This window comes from Syngnathus leptorhynchus, chromosome 3 (genome assembly GCF_054491065.1).
Source record: "Syngnathus leptorhynchus isolate UIUO chromosome 3, UIUO_Slep, whole genome shotgun sequence".
Lineage (NCBI taxonomy): Eukaryota > Metazoa > Chordata > Actinopteri > Syngnathiformes > Syngnathidae > Syngnathus > Syngnathus leptorhynchus.
This window is the reverse complement of record NC_141197.1, coordinates 18,799,305-18,814,095: the sequence shown is the minus strand read 5'-3', so window position 1 is coordinate 18,814,095 and position 14,791 is coordinate 18,799,305. Positions and strand designations below refer to the sequence as shown.

General features: G+C 41.1%; 1 protein-coding gene across 4 annotated transcripts in view; it reads left to right on the top strand.

Annotated features, from left to right (window-relative positions):
- Nucleotides 1-10,499, top strand: part of LOC147059622 (protein kinase C-binding protein NELL1-like) — a 94,624-nt gene extending 84,125 nt beyond the window's left edge. For all 4 annotated transcript variants that reach the window (XM_085907916.1, XM_085907915.1, XM_085907914.1 and 1 more), the window contains 5 exons: nt 1,327-1,467; nt 4,288-4,484; nt 5,828-6,004; nt 6,191-6,415; nt 6,845-10,499. In XM_085907916.1, coding sequence (XP_085764042.1) covers nt 1,327-1,467; nt 4,288-4,484; nt 5,828-6,004; nt 6,191-6,415; nt 6,845-6,895 — 791 coding nt within the window. In that variant the 3' untranslated portion in view covers nt 6,896-10,499. The remainder of the gene's footprint in view (nt 1-1,326; nt 1,468-4,287; nt 4,485-5,827; nt 6,005-6,190; nt 6,416-6,844) is intronic.
- Nucleotides 10,500-14,791: the final 4,292 nt, after the last annotated feature.

Sequence of the window (14,791 nt, the reverse complement as noted above, 5' to 3'; positions counted from 1 at the left end):
GCACGAGCTAAAAAAAAAGGCTAGCATTAGCATTTTTTGCACGGTGATGTTTATTTGTGGAAGTACAAGTTGCCTTCAGCCAGCAGTCTGTCACAGTGAGGAAGCTAGTGATTCATCTCTGGCCTGGGGGAGCAATGGAGGGCAGCCCCCTCAGGCATCTGACACATATTAGTGCGTTGTGTAGAAGTGCAACAAAAGTAGAAAGTGTTTACAAAGTCTGTGGATGTTTATCATATAAACGTTTGGAGCATTTGAAATGAGCATTTTCAACGGTGAAAGTTTTCTAAATTGAAAAACATCTTGTGATTGGTCAAGGTGTCACATGAGGACAAGGCAAATTTTGGCGATTGATGTCTCATTTCATTTCTTTGCGTATACTAGTCTTTCTCGTACTATTTCTCAATTCTAGTCCTTAGATTTAATTTAAAGATTCAATCAATGGAGTTTTCAAATTTGTAATATGCCACAAATTCCGTTCATTTTGTATTTCTTCTTTTTTCTCTCTTTAATAATTAAGATTAGAATCCAGATTTTTGTGTGCGTGTTGGCATCTTTTCTGGCAATGGCAATATTATTCCAATATGATATGTTTAGAAAATATGGATTTTTCTGATCTTTTTTTTTTTTGTAGCGCATGCCGTTGAATACAATATCCATCTGTGAACTGAGACATGTGGCATCTGCCTCCTATAGTTTCAGTAACACTCTATCCGTGCATGTATTGATTTTCAATAGCGCTTGTCCTGTCCAGTGTCGCGTCGAGCTGGAAGCTCTCCCAGAGGCAAAACACAGACTTCACTTCAACCAATCACTGCCAGAACACACATTAAGACACAAGCTTCATCCACATATTGTTAATTTACATTCATATCATTGCTCCTCAACCATTATTATCTTTTGTGTCCATCACGTTATATAGATCATATGACCCTAAAACCAAGTTAATGAGGACTTCCTTGTCCTTTTGGCTACAGTTAGCATTTAGGCATTTTTCTAGCCAGAGGCCAAAGTACTGCAGATGAGCAGCAGAATTCACGATACATAATGGATGAGAGTGATTCGCTCTCCTGAGAAAGCGCGAAGGGCAGGAGTATTTACTCCACTTGAGGGAAACAAAGCAAGCGGGGGCAAACCTGCAAGTGCACACGGCTTTTCTCCCTGCAGAGATGGGCGGCATCTAATGCGAGCAGCTGCTGGCCCGGCGCCACTCTTGTGACAGAATTTGGCAGTTTGATGGGATTAGCCTTCACTGAGCCAACCGGACGGCGCAGATGTTTCATGTTCATAATCAAGCGTTTGTTTGTGTGTCTCTGTGTGTGTGTGCAGATATCAACGAGTGCGCGGAAGGCCTGATTGAGTGTCACAACCATTCCCGCTGTGTCAACCTTCCCGGCTGGTACCACTGTGAATGCAGAAGCGGTTTCCATGACAATGGCTCCTATCTGCTTGATGGGAGCTCATGCATTGGTGAGTATACACAGAGTTGAAAACATTCTTCAGAATAACAGTCGACAAGACCCCTTCCGAGATCTGATTAGAATTCTGGTGTACTTTTTTTGCTTTCTTTTTCATTGTCACGTTTACTTTTGATCCGTTCTACTTGATAGGATTCACGTGTGGCCGTGAGCCTCATTTCTAATCAAGTGGATATGTTTGTTCCCCTTCCAATTTGACGGTTGCGACTGACACGAGGAAAAACAAGATTCAAAGTAATGCCAAAGGCTGCACGCGGGCATCCAAGCGCAGTCATGAGTAAAAGGGAAACAAAACATGAGAAATTAGTTGCTAAAATTTGTTTTCGAAAAGTTTAAGATGGAAGGATTGGGAATGACGATTTTGTAGAGAGCAAATAAAAGAAAACCATTTTGGCTACTCATTTAGCGCAGCGCAATGTTTTGAAATGGTTTTTAAAAATCTCCCCTTTGAAATCACGCCAGTGCCCAAGTGTTCATTCCGGGCTCGTGTCAATATATTACATATATATTACAGTCATGACGATAATGGTGGCACTGTAATAACATTCTACAGCAGGTGTACATTTAATGCAGGGTGATTTCAAAACATCATTTTTGACAAGGTTATGGTCTATACGTGATACTTTTCAATGACGCAATGGAAAAAAAAACCATTCCTGATATTACCAGGTTGTTGTAAAAATGTATGCCGACCTAAAAAAAAAAAAAAAGAGGCCTTGAGAATTTTGTAAACAAAGACAGTCTATTCTGTGGAAGCGAGTAGTAATCCAAGAACTATATTAAATTTTAAAGTCATGTCACTTATTTCCTTTCTCACCATACTACTTGCAAAGTCCGAGGTGAAATTCAAACACAGAACCTCGGAGCTGAGGCCACAGTTGAGTGCAATTCCGCATTTAATAGAATTCAATACTTTCATAAATAAGCACCTTTGCGGCAAGCAACAATCAATGAAACTTGACTGGGTTCCCAATACTTTCCATTCTGTCAGGGGAGAGGACGATAGGCCATCTTTGATATACTGACATATAAACACAAAATATGTCGGGGGCCACTGAAGATACAACCAAATTTATGAATCAAATTAGATTAATTCAGTCAACTGTAATTGGAAAGGACTGATAGATAAAAAGAATGGATGGATGGATGGATGGATGGATGGATGGATGGATGGATGGATGGATGGATGGATGGATGGATGGATGGATGGATGGATGGATGGATGGATGGATGGATGGATGGATGGATGGATGGATGGATGGACGGACGGATGGACGCATAGACGGAGGGATGGACGGATAGACGGAGGGATGGACGGATAGACGGAGGGATGGACGGATGGATGCCTGTGCACTACATGCAGTGATGAGTGAGCACCATTTTACCCTCCATTGAAGTGAGCTGAATAAAAAAAGCTATGCTTGCATTTATTCTCAGTTCATTTAGAAGCATTGCGGGATGTTGAATAGCATTGTGTTGTGCTGTGTCGGGGATGGCGGCAACTGCAAGATGCATGGCTTTTGCATTATTGCTTTGACTGAGCGCTACACGGCTTGCATCGTAAAATCGATGAATTATGCCTCGAGCATTGAGGAGAGCCGGCTGGCTTTAACAGGAATCTTGAGGATAATGCATTTTAATAACACACTGTCTCCCTGGATAAAATGTGCGGGTATCCCGTTCCCGTTGACTCCAGTTGATTTGACCTTTCTATGTGGAAACCCGTGGCACAAACATGCTTTCGATTTGCAAAGTTTTGAGAAGAGTTTGGGGAATGCTGAGCCAGTTTGTATTGAGTGCACATGAAATGTGTATCTTGCGGTATCGGGGCGCTCGTTTTTGACTTTGGGGTTTTCCGGCCGGCCGGCTGAGCTCAGCTGCGTTCTCCTAATGACTTTTGTGTTGCAATCTTGGGTGTGTGTCATCTGCGAGCAGCAGCTTCTGGCGGAATGTGGTGAATGTAGCATGACGAGCATTAATCCTTCAGCAGCAGAGGTGCATGTCCTACCCGCTAATGGGGATTTTATGTAGTCTATGCAAATAGTCTGCGGGAGGAACAATACATTCTCAGCTGAGCTTTTATGCTCTGGTTCATTTTTTTTTTTTTACACAAACTTTATTCTGCAAATAATTCCAGCATGTGTTCGGCGATGGTGCGGTTTATTGTCATGGCTACAATATGAGCCAAGCTTCATCTCAGTGAATGTTTGTTTACCTTTTATATTGCACCAGATTACTTTGAAAGGCTCACATTAGTGTGGCAATTTAGTAGAACTAAAAAAAAAAAATGTGGCAGATGGAGCAAACCCCAGCATTTGGGCAGAATGTCACATTTGGTTTGGCAAAAGAAAATGAAGATGAGTAACGTTACAGCTGAGGCACCTGGATGCCGCTGAGGACGTGATGATAGCGAGAAAAACACAATAACGCTCGGTTCAAATTGACAGTCGGGGAGATGCACGTTTAATATTGAATATCGCGTGTCTGTTTATTTTTGTGGTTGAGGCTTGCAGTTGTATTGAAACGCTTACTGATTAATTGATCCAACTATTCTGATACACAATAGCTGGCAGACATGACTTAGAACAACACAATCTTGGAGAAAAAATATATTGTGTATTTTGACAGAGAGAAAATCGACGCTATAACATGCCACAATGTGTCCCACTTGTGTTTTTGTTGTTGTGTAAAACAGCAAAGAAAAAAAAAATCACAATCCATTATAACTGATCGACTCCCTTTTCATGTATGTCGTGTAAAATCTATTCATTGCAGGCCTTGCGTGACTTTTTTTTTTCCGTCTGCCCCTCAGACATCGACGAGTGCAGTACACAGAAACACACTTGCTGGAACAACAGCGTGTGCGTCAACCTGCCGGGAAGCTACGACTGCGTGTGCGCGTCGGGTCCGGGCTGCACCGGGGACTGTCCGCAGGAGGAGGGCCTCATCCGAAGGAACAGGGAAGACTGGAAACCCAGCTATGACATCTGCACTATTTGTTCCTGCAAGGTACTGAGAAACAATTTCTAATTAGAACTCTATGCTGATCATTTTTATGTAATGTGTAAATTGATTCTGACATAACTTAAGATGCGATTTAATACACAGATCTGTATCTATCTGCAATACATTACTGTCCAGATATGAAAATGTGTTTTTCATGGCTGTGCAAAGACTTGGCCTGTTTTACTATCAACCATGATGCAAAGCGATGCGTGTGCTAACGTGCGCCAACACAATCCACTGGAAGATAAAGAGAGTCCCACACACTTAGCCTTTGGCACATACTTCAAAGACCCGTTTCGGAAATGACCAAATCAAATTACGCATGGAAAGAACATCTCCGACAAAGGCTATAATGAACACAATCTATGAATTATTCAACATGTCATCCACAGCGATTATATTCATTATGAAGCTGTTGTTGAACGGTAAATAGGCAACACGAATTTGGATTTGCTGGAAAAAAAAATCACAAGGCAGTGGCGGACTTCCTGGCGCGGCGAGGCGAGCGTCTCCGCAATTGGTTGTTAATTCCCCGGCAGGCTCCAGCCCGTAAACGTAAAGACCAAGGCCATTAGAATTGGCCTGGCGCTTAACGAAGCGGGACAATACGCAGAGATAAAACATTGGCTCCGTGTTACCTTTTTAACGGTATGCAGAGCCATTTTACAGCCCTCGTACATTTTCTAACGGCCCTTTCTTGTAACGTTTTTATATCGCCAGTAGACTGCCATCGCTGAGCCAGACAGCGCTTGCTGTTCTGTGTAAAACCACCCATTAACTTTTTAGCAGGTGGAGTGGAAGATATAGGGACCGAGTGTCCACAAATTCAGTCAATATGCGGTCAAATTTCGCTACTCGCTGGGCCTTGGGTTTGACCTACAGCTACATTAAAAAGTAGCTGATAAAAATGGATGTTTAGGGGGCCAAAACAACACATCACAACACACACAGAAAGAAAAATTCCAGAGCTGGAGGGATCCTCGCATTGTGGTAGGCAATTATTGGTTCCAAATACCAAGCAATTTTGCCTGAAAACCTTGAAAAGGAATTTCTCCTTTTCAACACAGCAGTTACTCACAACGGTAGGTCGGTTTGCATAATTTCGAATCTGTATATGCCAAAAAAAATTCAAACATGGGCATCCGGTACAATGTTATCATCATTTCATCCTGAAAAATATATTTTTTGTAGTTTTTGTTTTCCTGGATGGATCAATGATTCAAGCCACAAACTCGCACAACATTCGTGCCGATATTGAGCGGACGTCAATCTCGGATAAAAATTGAAAGCTGAGTTAATTTGCCGGACCGCACGTATTCAAAGCAACTACGACCTGCGCTTTCCAGGATGGCCAGACATACTGTCGAAGGAAACCCTGTGACTGCGGAGACCCAGAGGAGGATCTGTTCTGCTGTCCCAGTTGCGATAACAGACCCAGCAGCCAATGTTTGGACCAGAGCGGCCGCACACTCTACCGGAGCGGCGCGTCTTGGCTGTATGGCTGCCAGCAGTGCCGCTGCATGGTCAGACAACACACACATGTACATGCATGTAAATTAGCATCACAAATAAAACCCGACCTTCAAGGCAAATCTCTGTGGGCTGTAACAGAATCTCCTCATCAATACGGAGCTCAGACTTAAGCTATGTTTCAAAGCCGCTCACGGATGACGTTGCGTTTTTTTTTGCTACGTCGTTTGTGTTTCCAGGAGGGCGAGGTGGATTGCTGGCCTCTGGTTTGTCCTGTGCTAATGTGCAAGTACACGGCAGTGGCAGAAGGCGAATGCTGCCCGCGCTGCGTCACAGACCCCTGCCTGGCCGACAGTTTGTCCTACGACATCCGACAAACGTGTTCGGATCACGCCGGCGTCACGCGTTTCAGCGGGGACGCGTGGCAGATGCCCAACTCGCCCTGCACCGACTGCATGTGTAAAGTAAGACGAAGCAATATTTTTGATTTTAGTTGGTTATTATGAGTCATCTTTTTTCTTCACCGAAACTACTGCAGTTGAAATGATACCAAATTTCACCGATATCAAGTACCATAATTTCACTTAAAATATTATCAATGCTAACAAATTTGTACTTTAATATATATAGAAAAAATTCCAAAGATACCACAATGATTTAAAAAAATGTGACACAGAAGATGTTTCGGTGGAAATTCTGCTGCCAAGAAGATTTAGTCAGTGTAAATTTGTTTTGCCTTAAGTATCGGTGACTGGTATTGTCAGTCTCTAGGAGTGCCCGATACCACTCTATTCATACTTATGAATTTGCAAGTAGTAAAGTGTTGCTGTTTGCTTCACAGCATTGCATTATGGGATCTAAATGGCATGTTTCTTTTTCGTGCTGCCACACAGAACGGAAACGTTTGCTGTTCGCTGGATCTCGACTGCCTCCAGAACAACTGAGGCTCTTCATCTTCTGGTAATGCTTTTTCTCACTACCTTTCCCTGACTCCTCCCTTCGCCGCAAGGCCGCCACGCCCCGCTTCCCATTGCCAAACAACTGGAGCCCCCCCCCCCTTTTTTTTTATTTTTTTTTTTTGGAGGGGGACAAACTCTTGCACATTTATGTGTATGCCAATGTGTGCACTGAAAATACAAACACACACACTGGTTGAGACGTTGGGTTATCTTCCCCCCACCTGACACTCTGTTGGCAGGACGTGACTGCGACTGGTAGCTCCGCATGAGGAGCTTGTGGCTGAAGCTACTCACATCCCCACTGTATGTCTTCATCTTTTCTTCTGTTTCACAAACAAATATTTTGGATTTTATCTTTTACGCCCCAAACTTGACACAAGGCGCTGAGAGCTGTCAATCAAAATTTGAAGAGCCTGCTAATGGGGTCAATGAGAATGTTGTAGACGTTCCATACGATTTGTTTTATGGCACACCATTGAGTGGATTCATCATTTTTTGGAATGATTTTCATCAGTTGTATTTGGTTCAGTTTTTCAGTCTAATGCAGCCTACAAAAAGACAAAGGTTTTGAGGGGCACAAATGCCTAAAATGAATGAGAATTACATTGAGCAATATTTAAGTTTAAAACAAGGACAGAAGGGATGGTTGATTGGATGTGAAGGAAGGAATAAGGCCGCTTCTGGTAATTGTCAAATCGCATAAACATTTCTCAGCAATATCTAATGAAGTGACACTATTTATTCCGTGCAATACCCAGTTTTACCTCTAGGAGCAATAGTGAGTTACTGTAGCTTCTAGTCGACACTGTTGATCAGAAGAGTGGATGAGATGCGAAAAAAATCAAACATTTTGTTCAAATCAAGTTTTTTGCGAATCACAACAAAAACCCCACAATGCAGTTAAAACAAATAAATTTCATCTTTTTTTCCCCTATTATAGTTTTCAAGCAGCAATGATCCCTGCTAAAACCTGTGCTATGCAAATCAAAAAAATCTATGAAAATGGTACGACTGACGAATTAACACTAGGCTCAAATTAATCTCATCATTTTCTTTTAACTCATTTGTAAGGTAAAAAAATGACATCTTCTTACGTACAGTACTTTTAGATGCGGCATGTACATATTTGTAAAAATGTCTAACTCTTCAAAACCTCATTTGATAAATTTTTGTTTCTTAATCACACAATCCTTTTGACAGTGACGTGCATAAAAATATTTAAGTCTCCCCCAGTCTACGGGCATTAAAATCCTTATGGACGTCTCAGTTTTGAGTGAGCTCTTCACATTTTGGTCTGTAATTCTTTCATAAGCATCCACTCTGCTCAAGTTGTCTGTCAAATAACCGCACGTGATTTCCACAGTGGGTAGCGTTCGGTCCCATGACATTGATTAAATTGCCGGACGTTGTTGTTGGTCAGATTGCTCTGTCATTCCCAAGGCGGCCCGGCTCCTCGCTGTATGGCACACACGCATTGACAGCAAGACACTAAAAAGGAGGAAAGAGATCATTAAAAGACCCCGGACGTCTGCTTTCCAGTATGCCAGCGGGTCACCGTGTGTCGAATCTGTTTACAGACGGTCAGGCTCATTAAGACACAAAATGTCAGTGCTCTTTCTGCAACACAACACATGTTGTGGCTCTATTTTGGCTTCTGTTCTCTTCTCCATCATGTTGATGTTTGTCTTGAGAGGCCTCGTTTCCAATGAGTGTCCCTTTCATCACACTTTGAGTCTGTCGCTGTTGGTAATATTGCTTTTTTCACCCCCAAAAAGTGAGATGGATTGCCAAGAGTGTATTTGTAGTCGAACAGCTAAATCCCGATACTGGAATGAAATTCTTGTCAGATTCTCTTGGACCGTGCTTTGGAACATCTGCTTTGCTCAGGTCACCTTTTGGCCAAATTATTTGGTACACTTGTCAGTAGAATCAGCTGCACAAGATTTGGAACAGGATATAGTTAGATTCCCACAAAGAACCAATGGCAGATAATTTAAAGAAAGACTTCAATGTAGTATTTTCCTTAAAAACGCATGACATAAATCGGATACTGGTACCTAGTATCGGCACTCGCCCATCAGTGACTTTATGAATTGTGTTTTTGTACTGTGGATAAATTCAGGCTGGCAACTTCCACGGTTCATTTGTTTGTCCATGTATTTAACATTTATTTATACATTTATTTATTTACAATTATTTGTCATTTTTATTTATTTATTTCATTTTTTTCACTTTTCTATTTTGTTTATGAAAAGACCAAAATTAGCCACGTTTCATTTGTTTGTTCATGTATTTAATATTTATTGATGTATTTATTTATTTACATTCATTTGTAATTTTTATTTATTTATTCATCTAATTTATTATTTCTCTATTTATTTTTTATTTAATCATTTCATTTTTCCTTTTTATTTTTTATTTTTTTGTTTACAAATAGACCAAAATTATCCATAAAGCTAGACGGAACTGCATGAGTAATTTGCCTTCATTTTGCCCTTCCTGCGTTGGGCTTGTGAAAGCTGAAGGGTCATCTCGTGCTAGGCCGTGTCATTGTCCCTCCGGAGGGGACGCAGTGTCACGCAGAGGGGTGCGCCGCCGCTTTGACTTCTCAGCCACGCTGACCTTGTCTCGTCTGTTCGCCTTGGCATCTGTTTGTGTCTCAAAGGAGCGAATCTCCATATATCACCCTTTGTCATGATCACTTTTTTAATACAGTATGTTAATTGTGCAGAGTCAGCATACAATTGAAAAACAAGCGATGTACATGGTGTCTGAATTCACTGAAGTCGAACGGCGCAGACATTTGTAAAAAGATCACTTTTTTCTGCGCGTGCTTTTGATTTATTTGATATCTGAAACAAAAAAAACTTCTGTAAACACATTGCAAGTTTGTGTGTAAATGTTTTTACATACTGACGATACGAAGAAATTATACAGTTTTCTATTACCGTTGTGTTCATGCCTAATGTGTTTCTTTTGGTGACGACTTTCATTTGGATAGGATTGCTCAATTCTTTGTAAATAGATTGTAAAGTGGAAGGCTTCTGTAAAGTATATCAAAGGAATGTGAATAATTCTCATTAACTAGAGCTTCTTAGGAGTGTTTTGAGTCCAGTATGAGAAGCAAGCTGTACATTGTTTTTATTGCTGTTTATTTTTCTATGTTTGCCTTAACCCTTTTAGTAACCGCCATAGTTTTTTTCTCGTCACTGTTTTAGGGAAACTTTATGGATTAGACTAGTCTGTATGTTTGTACACTGGAGTTTGCATCGATTGACTATTCACTGCACTGACAAACCTGATGGAAAGGAAAAGATAATCAGACAAAATAGTAAACGTGAAAAAAAAGAGAAAGAAAAAAATCGAAATTTAGCGTTGAGTAAATGTTGTTGATTCATTTTCACACAAAAAAGAAAAAAACAAGCCACTGTGTTGCTCCATTATGTCTAACTTAAAAAAAAAAAAGATGGAGAAAAAAAGAGCTTTGGACCTTTTCCATTCTGATATGCTTCTTGATGATTTTGACAGACAAACAACACACTGGAGAAATTCACATTTACTGTTCTTGTACTCAAAGGGTTAAGTGTCATTTGACTTGGAGACTGTGTTGTGAGTTTGCTGTAAGACATCCTCCAGTTAATAAATATTTGAGTTGTTTATTTGCTGTGTGTCTCTTTGGCGCTAAAGTCTGATGGCCACTCTCACTTCAAGAAAACCAGCATTAATTATTATGACCTTTTCTCGCCTTCCGGCAAAAATCAATTCTGTTTTACCAGCCGTAGATAATGATAAAAAAAAAGACTTCTAGGTTTTTCTGTAGCATACATTTTCAATGTACTCAAGGAAATTAATTGCAATCAAGGAAACCTGTTTTTTCCAAAGTGTAACTGCACATCCATTACAGTAGGTGGCAGTGGCACTCATTGTCAGATTGAGTATCAAAATTATTGTTTGGCAGATTTTTTTTTTATTTTGCTCTCTTTGATTTTAATAATGATACAATGTTATGTCGAGGTGTACTTAGCACCAATTTAGAAGCAAATGCTGCTTTTCAACATACAGTTTTCTGTATTGTGGCAGAAGGTTTGTGTGGAATCCACATTATGCAATGCCTATAACATCTGTTTCTGCCCCTGCATGAGTTTTGATTCTGATGTCAGGATAAACAAATCGTTCTCACTCATTCAGTCTACACTCAAACACATGTTAAGACATCCCTGAGCGTTTCAATGAGCATCTGCTTTTCACGGACCAGTATGGATAGCTTTCTCCTCCATGGAGGAGTGGATTGTTGTGTGGTGGCGGTCGTGTTGGGGCGATTGGGGGGGTAGTCAATTAAGCCAGTGCCACTCAGCTGTGTAGCAACTTCTCTGTGTTCTCCGCTCTGCCGCTTGCGTTCACGGTGAGTGGTGGCCCAGAGCTCCGTGTCCATCCTCACTGGGCGGGTCCAGCCAAGGCTGCTTACCATTCATGGGCTGGCGCCACCGAGGTCACCACCGACAACAACCATCTCCAAACTCAGCTCTTGAAAAAAACAACTCAAGAACTTTAAATTACTACATTGAGAGAATTATACAATTGAGGTTGGCTCGTATCATTTCAGCAGAATAGAACATTTCTGCAATTCTGAAGCCACGCCCCCCCCCAGTCCATCCATCCACCCTCGATCAATTTTGTCTCTCAATCAGCATTCCTTAAAAAGGGCATCCAGTTAGAAATGCAAGAGGCACCCAATAGCGGCTCACCTCAGAAGGTGTGTATTGTTCACGTTAACGTAACAAGGATCAAGCAGCTTAAATACCTTATCGACATTGGGAGCGATCAATTGGAATATAATTAAAAAGTGCAGCTGAGCAAGTGACAGGGCCGCCTCGCCGCCACTGTTGACCGCAGGGTGAACGGAGCAGTTAAGTGTTTGTTTAACCCAGTGTCACATCGGAGTGCTGTGTAAGTATTTCTGCTTGTGTACTTTAGAAGGCGTTTGTGTGACCTACCGGACCCGGCTGCTTCCTTGCAAACTAATTTTTTACCGCACCTCATTCAAACGGCTCAAATTTTTCCATGTGTTGCAATTTTTAACGTTTTTATATATTCGGCAAGTATGAGAAAAATTCTGTGGTTGGTTTGTATTTCTAAATAAGAGAATTGCTCAAGGATTTAACACAAGTTTTTCCAAGTTTGCTGAACAACTTTTTAAAATATAAGAAAATAGAATATATTCGTAGTAAACAAGAGAAGAGCAAATTGGGAATACACCTATCAAATTGAAAGTTTTTTTAAAATGCGAGCGGGCAGCGAAACTTGTCCAAAGTATGAATTTTTCATGCAGTTCCTGACAGAACGAATAAGATGACGAGATGATGGGACGACCTGCGTGACACCTGAAATATATCACAGGGTGTTGTATAAGCAAACCATCACGAAATGCTTATGAATGATACTCAATAAGATAATCAATAGCCATTATCTGGAGTTATATAAAATCTCGATTGTCAGCTCATCAAATGACACTGCTTGAATCCTATAAAGCGTTTTTGTGTACATCTTTACACTGCTTGCTATACAGCACTAGCTTGGCTCCCAGAGCTGACCATCTGGATGTTGCGTCTGGCCAAATTGCCTCAGCTGAGGGAGAGAAAATGACAACAATTTAAGCATCATCTATGCGGATTCACCGTGACCTTCTCACACACGGCCTGGCTGGCATCATTATTCCTCTGTCAGAACTTATTAAGCGGTAATGTTTATTAATTAGGCAAATGGATTTCAATTGAGAGGGTGTATAAGTGCTGTTCAAAACTAGTATGTGATGTTTAATTAATTCTTAAAAATTAAAACCTTGAATGTCAGAAGAGGAGGCTGCTGCAGTTGCAATGTGTCTTGAAAGTGTTTGATGGCTAATGTCAAATTAAAAAAGATGTTGGCTTCAAATTGAAAGCAATAAGACTCCGACGTCACGTTAGCAAAGTTAAGGTAGAATTTTTACTGTTAACTTATTAACCCAACCGTGTTCAAATTGGACTTTTGTAATGACAAAATTATGCATTATCAGCGGCAGGCGAGACAAAAAAAATTGTAGACCATTGCAAGTGTATCATGGCACATTCATTAAAAAAAGGTGCCTTGCGACGTTGTGGGTGTGAACACAAATAACTCGATGCAACGGCAATTGAAGTGTCCCCTCTCTAAATGTCCTTGAAAAAACAAAATGATTTTCTTGAATCTCAGAGCACATTTAAAAATGAACTCCACAGGCGGTTGATTTAAAGATGGCTCGGGAAATCACAGAGCCGTGAAGTGGGCACTTGGAGACCTCCTCCCAACCCGATCGTACGTGTCCGTTCATTTCACGTGAAACACTGCAGAGCAAATGAATGTTCTTGTACTCTCCATAAAGAGACATGAGCCATGACTCCTCCTTTGGAAATGTTGAATAAGGGTCTCATTACGCATTCCACCAACTCGCCGTGTCCCACAATGTTCCCGTTGTTGTTATTCATGCCGCGAGACCTTCAATCTGGATCTAAGACGGAAAGTGGGCCAGGTTTGCTTGATCAATAGACGATCTGTGATAAGTCGACAGATTCGTATTAGGCGTGACGAGCTGCAGCCTCCAACCCTGTCATTGCAACCGGCTGCATTCTTTGAAGATTTTGGATGGCAACGCGCACGAGTGTGACAGCGCTCAGTCGCCAATCGCTGACTCAATTCTTGCCTTGAGACAAAACAGAAATGCGACCAAATGTCACTTCAACACGCTGCAGGCATTAGAAAGGAGGAACAACCTGTCAAATGCAACAAATAGTCAATCTGACAATTCTCGGAAATTGTTACACAAGCTACAAAGTACATCCAAATGTTGTCTGGCAATATTAGCCCTTGTGCATCTTGGGGAAGAAAAAAAAAAAAGCTGCCTTGCCTTCAGTGCAGTAGCCATGCTTATTTTTTGAATATGCGAGGGAGCCGAATTACCAGGAGAATACCCACACAAACGGGCATTGAGAAAATATGCAAACAGTAGACTGACAAAAGTTGGAGTCGACATCATGCACCAACTTTACTTCGCAACTGCAACGACATGAATTCATTGCAAATTTTCTTTGTATTGTTTTGACTGACAGGACATAATGTGCTCTTTAGTCATTCACTGTCGACCCAGTTAATATCTTTGACATCTATAACCATCAATGGCATAGAATGAGTTCACCATCGGTCGCTTCAAAACTTATTATATGAGATAGTTAATGTTTTAGAATGAAAATAATTTTATCTCTTACGACAGTATTTCTTCACTATATTGTTTTATTATTGATGCTATTTCTGTTTCCGCTGAGACGGGAACTATGCTTTCTCTTCTGTGCTTGACATCACATCATTTCATGTCATCATATACTATATTCATGTGAACAAAGCATGCGATGGGTGTGCTGCAGAAAATGTGCAATTCAGGAATTGTGGAATAGTGGACGCTTATGCAAATGAGGTTGTTATAGAGGCGTTGGCGTGCCCGTTCAATGTAGCGACAATACGGCACCTCCTGCATACGTTTTTCTACATTATCTTCATCCACTCAACTTCTGTAGCTCCTCATCATGCTTGTAGTTGACACATAATCACCACCAATGACATCACGCTTGAAAGAGTGGAGCTCCAGAGAAAGAACAAAAAAAAAGTCTTACTGCTTATTTAAGATGATAAAAATAAGTACACACACTCTGATTTGTGAGCGTTATTTATTCAAGTCGCTCCTATCTGTGCCAGTCATGTTCAGAGCAAACCTTTGCTCTCTCGCTTGCTGGCGCTCTCTCTCTGCTCACACACCTACACACACACATTCGTAGGAGGGCCTGGCTGAGGCTGATAACATCCTGCAGCGCCTGA